General features: G+C 43.0%; 1 protein-coding gene across 11 annotated transcripts in view; it reads left to right on the top strand.

The window, feature by feature from the left end:
* The window catches only part of cacna1da (calcium channel, voltage-dependent, L type, alpha 1D subunit, a), a 51,968-nt gene that overhangs the window by 18,506 nt on the left and 14,393 nt on the right, over positions 1-19,069 (top strand). For 4 of the 11 annotated variants that reach the window (XM_068712072.1, XM_068712071.1, XM_068712073.1 and 1 more), the window contains exons 5-30: positions 762-934; positions 1,542-1,694; positions 2,256-2,452; positions 2,816-2,919; positions 4,197-4,366; positions 5,814-5,888; positions 7,480-7,567; positions 7,942-7,968; positions 8,731-8,891; positions 9,004-9,229; positions 9,345-9,552; positions 10,339-10,459; positions 10,593-10,680; positions 10,785-10,815; positions 10,895-11,049; positions 11,149-11,278; positions 12,744-12,803; positions 14,126-14,232; positions 15,471-15,558; positions 15,654-15,761; positions 15,862-15,914; positions 16,013-16,159; positions 16,340-16,541; positions 16,877-17,035; positions 17,779-17,889; positions 18,792-18,875. In XM_068712072.1, the coding sequence (XP_068568173.1) occupies positions 762-934; positions 1,542-1,694; positions 2,256-2,452; positions 2,816-2,919; positions 4,197-4,366; positions 5,814-5,888; positions 7,480-7,567; positions 7,942-7,968; positions 8,731-8,891; positions 9,004-9,229; positions 9,345-9,552; positions 10,339-10,459; positions 10,593-10,680; positions 10,785-10,815; positions 10,895-11,049; positions 11,149-11,278; positions 12,744-12,803; positions 14,126-14,232; positions 15,471-15,558; positions 15,654-15,761; positions 15,862-15,914; positions 16,013-16,159; positions 16,340-16,541; positions 16,877-17,035; positions 17,779-17,889; positions 18,792-18,875 (3,226 nt within the window). Of the gene's footprint in view, positions 1-761; positions 935-1,541; positions 1,695-2,255; positions 2,453-2,815; positions 2,920-4,196; positions 4,367-5,813; positions 5,889-7,479; positions 7,568-7,941; positions 7,969-8,730; positions 8,892-9,003; positions 9,230-9,344; positions 9,553-10,338; positions 10,460-10,592; positions 10,681-10,784; positions 10,816-10,894; positions 11,050-11,148; positions 11,279-12,605; positions 12,666-12,743; positions 12,804-14,125; positions 14,233-15,470; positions 15,559-15,653; positions 15,762-15,861; positions 15,915-16,012; positions 16,160-16,339; positions 16,542-16,876; positions 17,036-17,778; positions 17,890-18,791; positions 18,876-19,069 lie in introns of all 11 variants that reach the window. The other 7 variants (XM_068712075.1, XM_068712069.1, XM_068712076.1 and 4 more) reach the window with 4 other exon arrangements.

Raw genomic sequence — 19,069 nt, 5'->3', positions numbered from 1 at the left:
AGTCTTCCAGCTGTGACTCAGTATAGCATAAGCCGGAGCAGACTGCGCTCACCGGCGCTCACAGCTCCTTCCCGTCGGCAGCTTCGTCCGCTGCTTTTAGTCCGCGTCTTCCGACGTGACGTGTCCAGATGATTCCTCCGCTCGGCTCGGGTGAGGAGTGTCTCTCTGACGGTAAGGAGGTGTCCTCTCTCTCACGGTGAGAGGTTTGTTCACCGACGATCTCGCTTTGTGATCACAGTGGGAAGCCCTTCTTGTGCTCCATTTATCTGCTGTTTAAAAAAATGACAGTGTGGAAGCTACCGGTACCGTGTTCATCAAGCAGTTTTTATAGCATCTATTAACATTAATGGGCGCTGCATTTATTACATGTGTGGTGCTTTTGTTAATCCAGCCGTATCCTGGTGATATCAGTATGGTTTGTGGGTGGCTGTAAAGTAAACTGATGACACATGCTAAATTATGGTTTCACTGATAAATGAGCTAAATTTGAGGGTTCAACGACGGTAAAATAAAAACACTTTTTTAAACTAGCTTTAAGGGCAACACATGAATGATTATTGATTATAATATCTGGAATAAGTCAGACAAAAAAAAATACACTTGAAAAAACGTCTACTGTGATGTTAATATGAAGAAACAAACTTCTTCTTTCAAACAGACTCAAACAGTGAATCCAAATAGTTGCTGATCTATTCCCTGTTGATTGACTGATCGATGTCATGCAGTACGTTTTCCTCAGTGTGAGCTTTGTTTTCCGACAGACTCTTCAGTGTTGTGTTGGAGCTTTTGACCAAAGAAGAGAAAGTAGAAATCGAGGGAGAAAATACCCACCCGTCGATGCACGGACACGGAGGTAAACCAGGTGGATTCGATGTTAAAGCCCTTCGAGCCTTCCGTGTGCTGCGACCCCTGCGGCTGGTCTCAGGAGTACCCAGTGAGTGCTGAGCTCCATTGTGCCAACACAAGCCATGTAGCGACCCGGTATGAGATACGGTTCACCACCCATTGCCTGTGTGTGCTGTGTGATGATCACAGCCCTTAATAATAAAACCAGTACATTGTAGGTTGGATGGTTACACATGATGAGTCCAGATGGTCTATGTGTCATCCCTAAAAAAAAAAAAAAAAAAAAATCCATTCAACATCTACATCAGCTAGAGACACGAGCTCTGTGATTCAAAAACGGAGAGTAAACGCTAGTGACACATTCATGAACTTTATGTTGTTCTAGATTTTTCTGAAATATTTACCGAAACTGGTGTCTAATATTAGAAAAACAACTTCCTTTTTTTGTGTGGGGGAGGGGGAAATGCACAGTTAGCTACAGTATCATCACTGCATACATGCTGTATGCACACATCTGTTGTTGATAAACAAAATATTATAAATTCATAATTTTGTCATCAGCGTGTCACTGTGTGAACCATCATGAACCACGAGAGGGGAGACGGGTGCGACGTTAGTCGCGGCGTTTTCTCAGTGTCGCATTCAAAGCACAGCAGCTTCATGTGACGTGGTTTGTTTTCTTCCTCGCCCTATAGGTTTACAGGTGGTGTTGAACTCCATCATTAAAGCCATGGTACCTCTTCTTCACATCGCCCTCCTGGTCTTGTTCGTCATCATCATCTATGCTATTATCGGCCTGGAGCTTTTCATCGGCAAAATGCACGCGACCTGCTTCATCCCTGGCTCAGGTACGCCCTCTCCATCGTCTGTTGTGCGCATGAAATCAAGTCAACTTTCTAGTTTTGAATAGTGTAACAAGCAGCAATGTTAGCCAATGAACATCAGCATGCGTTCCTCCATTCTGATATTTAATCTGACCGCATGTGGGCCCAGTTAAGCAACCTGACAATTCATCAAGTCAGGTTTACGTAATAGCTCATGTGCGTTACATATTGCACAGACTCAATCATAGAAGGTTCAGGCGCACGTTTTCATGAGTTGATTTAAATCTGAAATGGGGAATAAAACGTGTTCAGTGTATTTTTGGTTTCAGATATCGGTGACCTAAATGTATTCAGGTCCTATGTCAAATATAAACTATTTTGAAGTCTCGCTTGAAAGTTTAACGATTTCTCCAATTCCAAAAATGTAAAATGGGGAAAAAGCAAAGAATTTGTAGGCCAGGTATGACAAGACATTTTGAACATGGTGAGGGCCTGATTGAATTGTCTGAGGCGCTGGAGTTTGAGATAAAGTTTGAAATAATGTAGCAATGATTACAGACACATCTCTCTCCTCTTTGTCTTTAGATATGATAGCAGAAGAGGAACCGGCTCCATGTGCGATCTCAGGGCACGGGCGCCAATGCCCCATCAACGGCAGCGAGTGCAGGGAAGGCTGGCATGGTCCCAACGGTGGCATTACCAACTTCGACAACTTCCTGTTCGCCATGCTGACGGTGTTTCAGTGCATCACCATGGAGGGCTGGACGGATGTGCTGTACTGGGTGAGTCTCTGCCCTCCCAGTTGGACATCCTGTGACTGTCACACGCCTCCGGCTCAAACGTCTGTTGGGATCAGACTCACGGCGATAATGTGACTGACATCGCGATGATGCAGCTGCTGATAACTTCCAGAGGTGGCTCTTATCGCTCCGATGTGATTGATTGACTAAATGATTGAATGCATTCAACAGCTCACAACAAATATAAGACCCTGGTACTTTTAGTATACCTGCAAAATCTCTATTTTTCTTCTGCTTTTGTCAAACTTTTGTTTCTGTTCTTCTTGTCTGACAGTCGGTTTCACTCTTCTCTCCCTTTCTTCCCCCTGTTTTCCTTCCTCTTGTGCCGATGCTCTGTTCCTCCAGATGAACGATGCTATGGGCTTTGAGCTTCCGTGGGTTTACTTTGTCAGTCTTGTGATCTTCGGCTCCTTTTTTGTTCTTAACCTGGTTTTGGGTGTGTTGAGCGGGTAAGCACCTTCCTCTCTTTGCTCTTTGTTTGACTTCCTGTCTGTTAACCGTCTACCTTTGGCTCCTGTAGGTCAACGACGCCATCGGATGGGAAACACCTTGGATTTATTTTGTTAGCCTGATCATACTGGGCTCCTTTTTCGTGTTAAACCTTGTGTTAGGCGTGCTGAGTGGGTAAGAGGAAACTCGTGCAGTGGTTTTGGTTTGCAGTGTGTTTGCAGTGGTTTGTTTTTGCACTCAGGCACGGCTTACTGTTAACCTATACATCAGTGTATGGATGCAAGATCGTGACTATCGTTATACAAACAAATATTGAACTATTACCCCGTGATTGACTATTGTGCATTTGGACCATGAGATAAAAATTTATATTTTCTCAGGCATTCTTCTCTGCTGGTGTCAAACTATCACGTTTTTTTTTTCCACGGCAAACTGCAAAGTGAGCGTCTCTCACCCCCCCCCCCCCCCCCCCAACCTCCTGAGAGAGAAATTAATCTTATTCCTCGCCCTTCACTCCCTCTGCGCTACTAAGCTCTCTCAAACCCCCAGTTTGCTTCCCCAGCTCCGTGGAGTGGGGGTGGGGTGTTACAGTAGAATTAACTCCGGATGGTTGACCAGCCAGCAAAGCCCGGTTTCTATTAATAAGGCAACGAGGTTAACAGCATCTCCAACTCAGACACTCTTGCAACTCCCGTCAGCAGCTTTAGATTGTCACAATTTAGTATCTGCATCACCTACAGTTCAAGCATCTTTTTTTTTTGTTGTTGTCTTTTTCATTATCACAGCTTAAATGCAGATCATTCTCAGTAATGACAATACTCCACCATGCACTGAAGACATTTACGCACCGTCTTCTGAATCCTCCCATAGTATGGTTTCCACAGCAGTCGTTGTTTCGTGTAATCTGTGACTTTACGATTAAGACGCTCGCCTGAAGGATACGCTGCTGCACTTTCAGCTCTGAGTAAAGTGCTGTGTTGTCCGTCAGAAGGTGCACATCTCCCTCCAGTGGCTAGGGTTCACAAAAACACAAGGCATTTCAAGGTTGTGATTAAAGTATATGAATATGCAGCATGTCTTCACACAGTGTAGTGAGATTATTTAAATACAGGAAGGAAGATTTCCATTTCATGGGGGGGAAAAAAACGCCTTTTTCTTCATTGCTGTTAAAGTATGTTTGTCTTTTGTTCGTGTATTTGATCGTTTATGTACTCCTGTGTGTGTTTGTGTGTGTTTCTTTTTTTGTGTGTGTGTATGTGTGGCTCTGCAAACCCAGAGAGTTCTCCAAGGAGAGAGAGAAAGCCAAAGCTCGAGGAGACTTCCAGAAGCTGCGTGAGAAGCAGCAGCTGGAGGAGGATCTGAAGGGTTACTTGGACTGGATCACTCAGGCCGAAGACATCGACCCGGACAACGAGGACGAGGCCGAGGAGGAGAGCAAGCGCAACCGTAAGAACCTCCCACCTCCCGTTACACCGCCGGAGAGCAACGCTGCGCTGGCGTCACGAGAAGCCCTCCAACACTGATCCGATCTGTTACTTCATAAAATATGCAGCAGAGTTTATTATTGTTGGCTTGAGAGTGTTGTGAACTATAAGTTTATATTTATAGAGTCGGGAAATGCGAAGAGTTCGTGCACCGTTTAAAGCAGAACGAGGTGCTTTTCCTGGCACTCCTGTGTCCATTTTGGAGCAAAGTGCTCTATTTTTTTTTCCTTATTGCCCCATATATATAACGAGTCAATCATGTTGACCCGTGTCTAGCACAGATACAGTGGGTATTAATTAAGAAACAAGAGCCTTTCGAGCTGAAACACGGCCTCCTCTGTTTAGCCCGACAATTTTGCATCAACTTTTAACAATCATGCAAGAAAAAAATCAGGATAGAATTTCAACTTCCTCCTCCTTCAGTAGCGTCAGTAGTCCGTAATGCAATTCATGCAGATCTTTTCTCGGTTCTGATAATCTGATAATCACTAACTGTAGCAGATGAAAGTGTTTTAGGATATAGTCAATAAGACTTTCTTGGCCCATGCACATACCTACATATTTATTATGGAGGAGAGAGAGTCTTTCTCTGGAGGTGTCCCCGATAAACAAAGGTGTTTGAAGCGGAGCGGTACAGCGTGTTCTTATCTTCACGCTCGATGTAAGTCACTGATGGAAGCGCGGCACGCTGTGAGTACCACTACAGTTTATCTAAGAAGGGTAAAAAGGGGAAAAAAAAAAAAGATGTTACTTGAGCTCTTAATCCAAATCCTCTTTATATAAGCGGCACACGTGATGCGGAACAGAGGCACCGCGACTGATTCACCTTAAATCATGAGCGTAGGATGTTTCTTTTTTTTCCATTCTGCTCATTACAATCAATCTTCCCTCATGTTTGACGTACTTGTCCATTTACTTTTGGCCTCTCCCGTCTGTCCTCTCCTCTAGTCATACTTCATGTATAAAGTTTGACTTTTAGGGTCCTAGTTAAAGCTGTGGAGGTTCTGTGTGACAAGGAGGCAAGTCCACACTGCTTTCCTTCAACGTCCGCCCTGGCTTTTGTTGTCTGCCGACGACGCTCCGGCCCCTGCTAACACGTTAACATGCTGAATGGTTTGATGTGCACTGTAACATGTTAGTGCAGGGCCCTGTCACCTGCAGGCGCTTCCAGTGACTAACAGCTCTCCGTGTTGTTCTTCTGCCCTCCTCAGTGTCTGCAGCCCCGGTGGCTCCTGCTGCTCTTGTCATTGTTGGATATTGATATTTTTGAATACTGTTGTTGTCCTGTGGTGCTTGTCTGCTCTGACCCATTTTGATAGCAGCCCATTCTCGCCCTCCCCCCTTCCCCCATGTCCCTCTGCTGTGCCGTTGTGTCTGAATGCATGGGCTTGCATGCATTACACATGAAGGGGTGACTCTGGCTGACCTTACTGAGAAGAAGAAAGGAAGGTTTGGGTGGTTCAGCCAGTCGTCCGACACTCATGGTAAATCCTGTGGTTTCCCTCCAGTGTTCTCTTGCTTCTGTGTGTGCGTGTGTGTGTGTGTGTGTGTGTGTGTGTGTGTGTGTGTGTGTGTGTGTGTGTGTGTTTGATGCTAAAATTACAGAAAAAAATGTGTCCGTTTTCACTCAATGATCAGACCAGAATCTAATCAGACCTGAACCAAAGTTTTGCCTTTTGTTACATCTTGTAAGCAAAAAAAAAAAAACACAAAGAAAAACATGTACCTTTACTTTCCTTTACTGTACCCTTACTTCCTTTTACACTACTTTACAGCATCTATCAGTGAAGAAGGGAAGTGATCTGTTCTTCACAAATACTCTGCATTATTGGCGAATACATGAGGACTTAACATCTAGGAAATGAATAAAAAAAAGATAAGCAGCAGTGGCCTTAAAATCTAGAGCATCTAAAGTGACTGTTGAGTGAGTCTGTGTGTGTGTGTGTGTGTGCGTGTGTGTGTGTGTGTGTTGATGTGCAGCCTAATGTAATACCTCATCACTTTGTGCTTTACTATTTCGTTAAACCTGTCGTGTCCGAGCATCACTGCCTTTTTTTTTTTTTCTTCAGTTTCTGTCCTCCATGTTTTTTTGTTTTTTTTCATAGGTTTACTAATTCTAAATAAAAAAAAAAAAAAGCGTCCACTCATTAAATGAGTGTGAAATGTGAAATAGAGATACAGCTGCGATCGATAGCAGGCGCACCCCGTTTACCTCCCACGTCCCATTTCAAAAAGCAGTGGCTCAGTGTGAATATGGGAAACAGGGCTAAACCCAGATCACTACTCCAGCAGTCAGCACTATTTCCAGAGCCGAGAGCTGTCCGACCACTCAGGAATCAAAGCCAACACGTCTACATAAGCTAAGCAGCGGCGCACACCGCGCTCCCCCTCGTGCGAGTTAAAGCACTGAGACGTTTTTGCCCAGTTAATCATCATCTGTCTGCGCAGACAGTCTTTTTTTTTTTTTCCGCAGCGCTGGCAGTACTTTGACTGTAGCATTTCAAGAGACAGCTTTAAGAGCTCTGTCCTCCTCGGCCAGCTCCCCCCCCCCCCTCTCCCCTCCGCTCCCTCATTGTGTGCATCAGTCAGCCCTCGTAGAGCAGCTGTCCGCTCGCCTGTCCCATGTCAACTCCCTTTCAGCACTTGGTAAATGACACTAATGATGACAGTGATGCACAGCCACAGCGCTTAGTTCCTTTCTTTCTATCAGGTCAAAAGTTTTACGGCTGCAGCATTGCTTTCGAGATAAAAAAAAAAAAAAAAACATAAAATATTTTTGTTCTTTTTTTTAAACCACTATAACATTTTTGATGCACTTCATTTTTGGAGTGTAATCCTTTTTTCTTTTTTTTCTTTTTTTGTATCTTTGCTGAATTATAAAGGATGTTCTTTAGTGTCTCTTATTTGCTTCCTTTTTGGAAAAAAAAATCAAAATAGCCTGATGTGTCGAAGGCAGTCTCCATTTTATTTCTTTTCACACTTCTTCCCCCTGGGATGCACTGCAGTGTAACAAAAAAACAAAAATTCTGGTGAGTTGTTTTTTTTGTAAAATATCTGCTTTATTTGCCGCTTCAGCGAGCGTTCCAGCCAGCGAAACAGAATCCGTGAACACCGAGAATCAAAACGGGGAGGATGAGAAGACGCCGTGCTGTGGACCTCTGTGGTGAGAACTTTGCACAACAATTTTACTTATTATTTTAGTTATTTACTTTCAATTACAATGCGTTGATTGCTAGTCCCCTGCTAGTGTGACCGCTGCTACAGAGATTTTAATAAACGCCGGTCGCTCACGTTGCAGCACAAACAGCCACATGTCATCCAGTAGAAGAGCTACTCTCTTTACTTTTTGATTTGTAATAAAAGAAAAATGGTCAAATGGTTAAAGCAAACACTTACATGTTTATTTTGTTCATAATAAGCTGCTGACTCTTGTGGTTTGGACGTGTTCAATGATGCCCTAATAACCAATCAGTGCTTCTAACACACCTCTGCTACAACCTGTATGTGTAAACCTTTACAAATTCTTCTTTCTTTCAGTCAAAAAATTTCCAAGTCAAAGTTCAGGTCAGTGTCTTCGTGGGTCTGTGTCTCTGCTTGGTGCAAACATCTGTTACCGTGAGAGTTAGTGTCCAGCAATAGATTATCCAGATTTCTGTTTTGTTTTTGTTTTGTTTGTAAGTGCTTGGCTTTCATTTTACTGTATTTTAATGAGACTTTACTAGGGATGATAAATCAGCAGCTTTTAGAAAGTCAGCATGTACCATAAGGTATTTTTGGACAGAAGTCTTACACAGTATTTTTCAGCTCATTTACTGAACAGTATGACTTGCAAAAAAAAAAATGTATTGATGCAGTTCCCCTGTGGCTCCTCCCCCTCCCACTCCTCTGCATTCTTCTCAGTAATAGAAACAAACTATGATTTATGAAAACACTGAGGTGATGTATTTATTCTAGTGTTTAGAGCAGAGGTCTTCAACAGGGGGTCCGCGACCCCTAGGGGGTCCGCGGAGGTACTGCAGGGGGTCCGCAAAATTTTTGGTTGATTAGACAATTTTTTTATTTTTTTTTCCCAAACGAATCTGTCCATTATTTTAATAGTTCAGTATTGAATGCAATACAACAGGTATGTTTATGCATGGCAGTGGTACGAATAGGCCATCACTCATTTTCGTTTCCACATTTATGTTTAAAATAAAAAACGTCAATTTGAATAACTTGTTAGACCCCTGCTCTAGAGTCCTTAATCTATGTGACCAGATCCGGTGTTCCTCTAAACCACTTCATTTTCAAAGCGAGTCACGCTGACGTTGCGTTCTCCTTCTGCAGTCGGCGCTGGCGCCGCTGGAACAGGTTCTGCCGCAGAAAGTGCCGGTTGGCTGTCAAATCGGTGCCTTTCTATTGGCTGGTCATCATCCTGGTGTTCCTCAACACTCTCACCATATCATCAGAGCATTACAACCAACCTTCGTGGCTGACACAAGTGCAGGGTATGATTGAAGAGCACTACAGTACACGTCGAAGCCTCTTGATTCAGTTTGTTATCACCCAGTCTCCATCTTTCTCCATCTCATTGTGTTTCTTCAATGTTCTGGGTTTCAGATGTGGCCAACAAGGTGCTGCTAGCCCTGTTCACGTGTGAAATGTTGGTGAAGATGTACAGTCTCGGGCTGCAGGCCTACTTTGTGTCGCTCTTCAACCGCTTTGACTGCTTTGTGGTTTGCGGGGGAATCACGGAAACCATTCTGGTCGAGCTGGAAATTATGTCTCCTCTCGGTATCTCTGTGTTCCGCTGCGTCCGCCTGCTGAGGATCTTTAAGGTCACGCGGTAAGACCACGCTGCGTTTGTGTGTGTGTGTGTGCGAGTGTGTGTGTGTGTGTGTGTGTGTGTGTGTGTGTGTTCAGTTAATCACCTGTCTCTCCTTCGTTCCTCTGCTTCATAGTCACTGGCAGTCTCTAAGCAACCTGGTGGCGTCTCTGCTCAACTCCATGAAGTCCATCGCTTCTCTGCTGCTGCTGCTCTTCCTCTTCATCATCATCTTCTCCCTGCTGGGCATGCAGGTGTTCGGCGGAAAGTTTAACTTCGACGAGACGCAGACCAAGAGGAGCACCTTTGACAACTTTCCCCAAGCCCTTCTCACTGTGTTTCAGGTATGTGCTGTTCACCGCTCCTATCTGAACAGCGAAACGTCCAGCGTATGAGATTCAGATGCACATTTTAAAAGCTGTCGTACAATTGTTTGCACAAACAGGCAGAAATAATTATGGTAAGAGGTTCTACAGACTGTGGAACGGCCAAGAGAAGAGAAGTAGAGCCAGAAACAATAAATCATGGTTTTGGCTCACTGCACATAATAGTTGTCCAGAAATGCCGTCATAAAAAAAAAAAAAAACGTCATTTTGAAACACAGTCAGTTTTACAAAGTTTGCAGCATTTTTCCAACTGTCAAATGTACCACTTGTGGGGGACCTCTTAAAAAAAAAAAGAAAGAAATCTAAAGGGAACTGTATTAAGATTTGCTATCGGCCAATTTATCGTTATCAGATCTTTTGTGCCCTCAAATATTGATGCAGAATCACAAATCCATGTATTCTGTTTGGCTCCAAAGATAAATGAATGGATTAATGCAATGCTGCTGCCAAACATGAATATGTAGATGCACTTTTGTGCCGGGTATTGTATCTGTTTTGCTGAAGTTCCCAAAATTTTAATTTTGCTGACAATTCCTAAAGTTGGTGCACTATATATATATATATATATATATATATATATATATATATATATATATATATATATATATATATATATATATATATATATATAGTATTACAGGAAGTGAATATGGTCCCCAAGCTGTTGCTTAGCAATGCAGTTCGGTTGAAACGGTACTGTTGATGTATTTCCCCACAAAAATAAAAAATGCCGATCGATTTCAGATCCTGACCGGAGAGGATTGGAACGCCGTTATGTACGACGGCATCATGGCGTACGGAGGGCCTTCCTCTTCTGGGATGATCGTGTGCTTCTACTTCATCATCCTCTTCATCTGCGGAAACTGTATCCTCACCGATGCAGACACACTTTTAAACTGTTGAAACACGCAAATCCACGCTCTCATCATTGTATGTATGGAGGACATAAAGCGGTGCTTTTGCAGAGAGCGTTGTCCTTTACTCAACGCTTTGCTCAGACATCCTCCTGAACGTCTTCTTGGCTATCGCTGTGGACAACTTGGCCGATGCGGAGTCCCTCAACACGGACGAAGGAGACAAGAAAGGGTGACGCCTGGACCGTTTTTACGATGTCTCTCTGTGACAAATGTGCTCAGATGTGTGCTCAAACTCTACTCCATCATTCGTAACAATATCTATGTTCATTACAGGGACAAAAAGGAGGATGAAAAAGACGACAAGGTATCCTCACTCTCTGAATCATGCTGCAGCTTGTCTTTACAGTTTGAGGAGTTATACTCACTTTCTACGTGTTTGTAAGGAGGAGGAAGAGGAGAACGACGACACTGCGGCGGAGGAGGAGGACCCAGAAGTCCCATCGGGGCCTCGGCCGGTCATCTCCGACCTGGTGAAGAAGGAGAAGATCACTCCTATCCCAGAGGGGAGCGCCTTCTTCATCTTCAGCAGCACCAACCCGTACGGAAACACCGCTGCGCTCACGCACACATGGAAACGCGTACGTCGTGCCTCATATCTCGCTGACGTCTCCGGCCGTGTTTTCCTTCTGTCCTCCAGGTTCCGTGTGTTTTGCCACAAACTCATCAACCACCACATCTTCACCAACCTCATCCTGGTGTTCATCATGCTCAGCTCCGTGTCACTCGCCGCCGAGGATCCGATCCGAAACTTCTCTGCTCGCAATATTGTAAGTCCACAAACCCTAAAACCGAATTGTATTTAAGGCTTCTAAAAGACAAAGATAAGTAACGTTATTAATATTAATATATTAGTTTAGTGCTTTGAGTTGCACATCTATGACCACACTGGTGGTTTTACATGTTTTAGCCCATTTTTTTTTTATAACTTGCATATGTGACATTACTGCTGACCATTTTCCAAAGCATTTGTCATTTTATGCATCGATTTCTTTATTTTGAAGCAGCGTCCATGATTATGTTTCAGTAAGTCAGTGTTAATTATTTGAAGATCGGAGAGCTGTTCTTAACAACACCATTGTCTGAAGAGGGTTTAAAGCATTTTTCACAATAAGTAAAGCAACAAACGCATTTTTTTTTTCGAGAGATGTCATCAAAAAAAAATCATTAATTTACAGATTTCAGACATTCATTCATTGTTTCTGAGAGTTTCAACTCAACCAATCTGCCCATAACACAGATCTTGTAACTTTTAGTCCACTGCTGCTGTCCTGCTTCACACTGAAAAGTTAATTTTTTTTTCTGAAAACAATACAGACAGGGTAGTTATGAGGACAAAGACTGATAAATCGTTGAAAATACGCGCCGTTGAAAGTTAATGCCGACTTCTGGCATCGCTGCTGATGCTGGTCTGCTCCATCATTCATGATTTAGGGGTCTAGGTACTCAGCAGCGACCTTTTAGAGACAGTCACATGATCTTTTTTTGACAATGTTTGTTTGTTCCTTGAAATTGTTCTAACAGCATCATCCCTTTACGAATACAATGCAAGCCCACAAATCACAGACGTCCGGAGTGTCCTTAAACGCACCGTGAAGGAGAGCTTAGGAAAATGTTGCCAGCTAGTGTCAGGTTTCTGAAACACTGATATTAACTGAACCTCTGTTGCTATCTGGGAGGTTTGAACTTATGGTACTGTACACTTTGGCTGACAATAATGTTAAGTATGCAATTTATATTTTATAAGCTAAAACAGGCAAAAACACTGGTACAGTCCAAAAAAAAAACTAAACATTCAGCCAAGGGGTCTTTGTGTTTCATTTGCAGTGCATTGTAATGACTTTATCTGCACTATGAACACTAATGTTACTCTGTTTATGTTTGATATATATATTGCATATAAATGATGGAGTAGTAAAAGCACATTAGTACCCAATAGATACGTTTTGAAAGTAATGAATGTACTGTGTGACATTAACTCTGCCAAACTCTTTCCAGAAAATGCTCCAATTTTTTTTTCTTTCTTGTTTTACATATATAATGTATGAAGCTGCACAATTAACTGTCTTTGTTAAACATGTACGTTGCTTTTTGCAGATACTTGGTTACTTTGACTATGCTTTCACGGCTATCTTTACTGTTGAGATCGTATTGAAGGTAAATGCCATGTGTCCCCTGTCCGTGCTGTGACTAACCACACCCCAGTAACACTCCAAACGTCTCGTTGCCTTCCAGGTCCTAGGCTATGCAGATTATGTCTTCACTAGTATGTTTACATTTGAGATCATATTAAAGGTAACCCGTTAAATGACGACGAGAGCCTTGCTGCATTCTCTCCTTGTGTGTCACCTGCCACTCAGTACAACCTGGCTTGTTTGTTTCCTTTCTCTTATTTACTTTTTTTCTTCACGGCACCTCTTTTAAAAAAAAAAGCAAAAAAATATTGGAGTTGCTCCTTTGCACACACTTACACAAACACAAGATTTGTTCAAATTGCACTAATAAAAGAACTCATGTCGGGGGAAGGAAACATCGCATCTACATTACATTACATACTCACATGGGTGTCACGTCATTCGGGCAGTCATCGCTGAAAATGATTTTGACGATGCAGATATGTAAAACATGACGCAACCTTTTTCCGTGTGATGCAACAAATTTTTAGTGGGCTGTTCAGACGTCGTTCAGGCATTTGGCTGGAGTTGAGTTCGGGATCATCGTCAGGGAGGTGTTCGAAGTCAACTCCAGTCGAAGCTGACCCCGTGCCTCTCGTACTGACTGCTCTTCAGATCACCCATAAAAGAGGGGGCAAAACCAAACCATGTTCCTGCCGAGCATGGTTCAGTCTGCTTTCCCTGACTGAGTGCATAGAAATGCGGAGTTGCGTTTGCAGCCGGTTTGGGCAACCAAAAAAACTTGCCGTGTCCATCGCTGTTTTACTTACAAACGCTCCAAGTTAGCGTCTTTCTGCAAGGCTCCACATTTACATGCACTTGGAAAATGAATCCTTTACTTTTATTATTTGAAAAAGAGTTATTTTGGCTGGTTTTTTCTTCTCTGCCTGCTCAACTCTGAAGTTTTAATTGGGAGCTGCTTCCCCTTATTCTCAACTATTAAAGAACATAATGGAATGTGCTTTAAGATGACGGTCCACATGAATGTGACAGTAAGGCCATTTCTACTTTCCAATCACTATAACTAGCGCTCTTGCAGGTAGTAAATATCCCTGACATCATGGCAACAAACTGCATGTTTTATTGCCTCATCCCATAGTGGATTGTGAAATGAATGACTTACTACTACATTCATGTAGTTAAGGGGCTGTGGGGGTGGCGACGGTAGACCTAGCCTCCTGTTTCGCCGCTCTGAGCTCGCCACCCTGAATCAGAGTGATCTAAAAGAGTGTGGAGACGTGTGCGCGTGTGCAAGATGGAGAGTGATGTATGTGAGGATATGTCTTTCCTGTTTAACATGTCCATACTGTACAGTATGTGTGTCTGCATCCTCTGCAGTGTGACTCCGTGTTTGTGCGTGGTTTTTCGAGTGCTCTGGATGAGATGTGTATTTTTGTTTTTCCGTGTCATTTGCTCCTTTAACTTCTTCTGTCGCCTCCTCAGATGACAACATATGGAGCCTTTCTCCATAAAGGGGCATTCTGTAGGAATTACTTCAACCTGCTGGACCTGTTGGTGGTGGGAGTTTCCCTTGTTTCCTTTGGCATTCAGTGAGTATAAACGAACACAGACACATTCGCCTCCAGGTTGTAGCTAGGGCTGAGCATTATGGACAAAATCCTCTATCCCAATATATGTCATTTTGTATCTCGATAACAATAGTCATCACGATATAGCATGTTGGCAATTCAATAAATAAATAACCACATGGTTTTTTATACTCCTGTGTGAATTATATACTTGACAAATAAAAAGTATTTTCTCATTTCATTAAGAAATTTAGTGCAAAATGAACATAAAAGTTTAAGTGAAATTATAGAAGAAGAAAAGAAATACACACATATATATATATATATATATATAAAAATATGTATATCTGACTACACACACAGTACAAATAGCCTCTATAGCCTCACCTATTGTTATATGATTATATTTATATGGTTAGCTGCAGAGAGTAGTTCTTTGTTCGCTTTAGACTTGTCATACAACACAGATCCAGCATAAGCAGCCTCAGACAGCATACTAGTCCATGTCGAAACTTTCCTACAAGCTGCAGTTTCCACATGTTGAACAGCTGTTTGCTCCAACTTCGCTCAAAGCAAATGGAAGGAACATAAAGCATCGTCATCAAATGCAGTAAATATTGTCGTTGTGCAGTTCGGCCATGTTTTTTTTTTTTTTTTTCAACATTACTACATTACTACTATAGGAAATATCGCCCAGTCCTAGTTGTAGCCCTTTTTGACCAAATGGTTCCGGGAACAATGGAGGATGTAATGAGTGAATGCAATGGAGACATGCAGAGGTGGAAACAGAGAACCACAGAACCTCGGTTACCAGTGGGGAGCATCTGCTGAGTGCTTTATAGTTATTTATTTCTGGCTAAGTAGTTAACTCACACTCTTTATTTATCTCGTTCTTTTTAGATTCGTCAGGAAGCCGACAAGATAGCTTTGATAGTTTTCAGTTAACGTTCTAAGAAATGCCCAACTCTTGTCCTGGTATTGATTCGAGTGTCACCCAGTGCTTCCTAATAGTGTAGAAACAGGTGTAGCAGCCACAGGTTTTATGTTTGAATAGTCCCAGGCCCATCAAAAGTGCATAGTGCTACACAGTGCTATGGCAGAGAAATGATGTAGTTCCTGGTTCTTCTGGTTAAAAAGTGGGTGGAGTTCCTGAGTTCCTGAAATGGTTCCTGAGCTTCTGGAAACGTTCCTGCAGTGAAACTGTAACTCTTCATCTCGCTTTTAAACTCACACTGCGACCCTTTGCTTTCGTTGTTCAGGTCCTCGGCCATCTCCGTGGTAAAGATTCTTAGGGTCCTCCGTGTCCTTCGACCCCTGAGGGCCATCAACCGAGCCAAAGGCCTGAAGGTGGCAAAGTCGTCCTGCGCCTTGTCCAAAAAACAATAACCACAATCAGCGGTTGCCGCGAGTGTGTGAACCCCGTTTGTGTCTCTGTCTTGCAGCACGTGGTGCAGTGTGTGTTCGTGGCCATCAGAACTATCGGTAACATCATGATCGTCACCACTCTGCTCCAGTTCATGTTCGCCTGCATAGGGGTGCAGCTGTTTAAGGTCATCAGCGCTGAGATTCAAAATAAGAAAATGAGACGTGAAGTTAGAGATATGGAGTATATTCATCGTCAGAGTGTAAATATTGTGTTGTCCTCCACAGGGAAAGTTCTATCGCTGCACAGACGAAGCCAAGTCCAGCCCAGAAGAGTGCAAGTTAGTTCCACTTGTCTTGCTCCTTCACAGCTAATTAACCTGCAATTATGATCGCGGCTTCAGTCATAACCTTCACGCAACATGTCATTTTCTCGTAGGGGCACCTACATCCTGTATAAGGATGGAGACGTGAACCAGCCGACCATCCACAGACGCCTGTGGCACAACAGCGACTTCAACTTTGACAACGTCCTCATGGCTATGATGGCTCTGTTCACTGTGTCCACTTTTGAAGGCTGGCCTGCGTAAGATTCAAAATGTTTAATCCCGTTAACGCTCTGATAAATAGAGTTCAGTATTATCAACACTCTGGGCTGTGAGGCTGGATCACATGCTCTCTCTCTCTCTCTCTCTCTCTCTCTCTCTCTCTCTCTCTCTCTCTCTCTCTCTCTCTCTCTCTCTCTCTCTCTCTGTTCTCTTCCCAGTTTACTGTACAAGGCGATCGACTCGAACAGGGAGAACCTGGGTCCCATTTACAACTACCGCGTGGAGATTTCCATCTTCTTCATCATCTACATCATCATCATCGCGTTCTTCATGATGAACATCTTCGTGGGCTTTGTGATCGTCACATTTCAGGAACAAGGAGAGAAAGAGTACAAAAACTGTGAACTCGACAAGAACCAGGTGAGAGTCGGCGGCTTCACGGAGTCTTTGTTTGTGCGTTTGGTCAAAAGCTACAGCACAATGAAGGAGGACTTAAAATATACTGATTTCAACTAATTCCAGGTCTCTTGACTTTGTGGTAATGTGTGAAAAAAGGCACGATTTTCTTGACAATAAGCGCTAGTTATAGTTATAGTTATTGCAGTTTACACATATGTCCTAAACCTGATTATCACCATTACATTGTTAGTTATTATTGCGGCTCACATGAATACTCTAGGTTTGGATTCAAATAAAGGTATCAAGTGTGTCATTGACTGAGCATTAAAAACCAAACGTTGTGTGTCTCTGTGCAGCGTCAGTGCGTCGAGTACGCTCTCAAGGCGCGTCCACTGAGGAGGTACATCCCTAAAAACCCGTACCAGTACAAGTTCTGGTACGTGGTGAACTCCACTGGGTTCGAGTACATCATGTTTGTGCTCATTATGCTCAACACGCTCTGCCTGGCTGTGCAGGTAAGGAGTCACACACACACACTGTGTTTACGCCGCTGACACCAGCCAGCTCCGTGAACAAAGAATGGGCTCATACTGGAAAACAAGAATTATGAAGTAGTGCTAACGTCAGACATATGCACAGATTACAGGTGTTTTAAATGTGCTGATGTGTGTTTAGTTTGAAAGCAGAGGTTGAGAAAGTCTGTTTTTTTTTTTGTCAGTGGGTATTTAATAATCATTCAGAAATAAAACTGTTTTATGAAGTCCTACATTTGTGTTTATATATGATAAAACATCTGCAGTCAATGATGTTTTTATCAGTATAGACGAACTTTTTGCCTCTCCATGGTTACCTAAACAGAGCAGGTTTTTTCCAGTACTATGTGTACAGTTTTTTTTTTTTTTAAATGTATATTTTTGGCTCCCTCCAGTGGTATTATTATAAAAGACACTGTGTTGTATATCATCAATGCAAAAGGAGATAAAGGGGACTGAAAGCAAAGCATGCAACATACATTTTCACCCAGATTGTTGAATTTATTTTTACAACATACAACTTATTCCTTCAGAATAATGTGAAGGATACAGTTAGCGTCTCTAAATGTGTCATTCTTAACACACAACATTCTTGTTTTTCCATCTTTCTGACCCAAGTCTTTGATTTGTCTAAAATGAATTAAGAACATATCATAAATAACAGCAGCTCTGTTTTCTTCACTTTTCTTTAACTGTCCTCTTTGTTTGTCTTTGCCTCTCCACAGCACTACGGACAGTCAGCGCTCTTTAACTACGTGATGGACATCCTCAACATGGTCTTCACCGCTGTATTCACTGTGGAAATGGTTCTCAAACTCATCGCTTTCAAACCCAGGGTGAGCAAACGTCTTCGCTGACAACCGCTTCCAATCCGACTGAGAACGTGTGCATTTTCCCAACATGTTGAACTATTGCTCGAATGTTTTAAAAATGAAGCCAGTGTATGTGAACGTGTGACAACTGATGAGTCAATTAATGTGGTTTTTGTTGTTGTCGCCATTTTCCCTTCAACCGCCTGGCCAACAGCTCTGTGTTGCGAAGAAGGACAGGCTGCTAGTAAGAGACAGAGTGTGGCGTGAAGTGCTGATCTCTATTTTTGATTAAAGTAGCACTCGCTGTTTGTCAAGTTCTGGCAGCAGTGTTTCTGCATGTAGCATTAGCATCAACATCAATTTTGGTGCAGCTCTAGTACCCTGCAGCTGTTAACACTCTGCACTAGTACCAGCAGGGGTTCCTGTGTGTTTCTGCATCACCGCAATGAGTCTGTATTTCAGTGTAAAACTCAAGACTTTGTGTTTGTGCCGATCCAACTTGCACGCCACTCGCTCCACCTCACTCAGGGCTATTTTGGGGATGCCTGGAATGTGTTCGACGCCCTGGTTGTGATTGGCAGCATAGTAGACATTGTTCTCAGTGAGATTGATGTAAGTAAAAGCTCAGCCGCAACGAGTCCCTCCCTGCCGCTCTCTGACCCTCTCTCTGTCTGGGACCACCTCGGCCTAAGACCGCCGGTTTCTATGGCTCTGGCTCTGATTTCTGGCTTCTCATCTGCCCAATCTTAATCCTTGATATCCTTTTTTTTCTCTCTCTCTCTCTTTTTGTCCTCCCCTTGACCCTGCCATTTCATTAAATCCACTCTTCTGATCATCTGTCTCATTCTGTCTCCCTCTCCTTCCCTTCATGGTCTTTCTCCTTCATTCCCATCTGTACCCTTTCACGTAACGCTGTGCATCAACAGCACTATTTCGCTGATGCTTGGAACACTTTCGATGCCTTAATTGTTGTCGGTAGCGTCGTCGATATCGCTATCACCGAAGTTAATGTAAGTACTACTTTTTTCTTCCTTCCAAGTTGAAGTGAAGCGTTACAGGAAAGCCACATGGCAATCGGCAGTATTATTGTCAGCCTCTAGTGCAGCGGTTCCCAAACGGGTTTGTCTTTAGGACCCTGAGGATGAAGTCGACCCTTTTACAAGAGTCCAGAGAAGATCAATTAATGAGGTTTTTTTTAATCTTC

Source organism: Cebidichthys violaceus, unplaced genomic scaffold (assembly GCF_023349555.1).
Source record: "Cebidichthys violaceus isolate CVI_PGR_0920_01 unplaced genomic scaffold, fCebVio1.0.p SCAF_17, whole genome shotgun sequence".
In the NCBI taxonomy this organism is placed as follows: domain Eukaryota; kingdom Metazoa; phylum Chordata; class Actinopteri; order Perciformes; family Stichaeidae; genus Cebidichthys; species Cebidichthys violaceus.
This window is presented reverse-complemented; position numbering and strand designations above follow the sequence as displayed.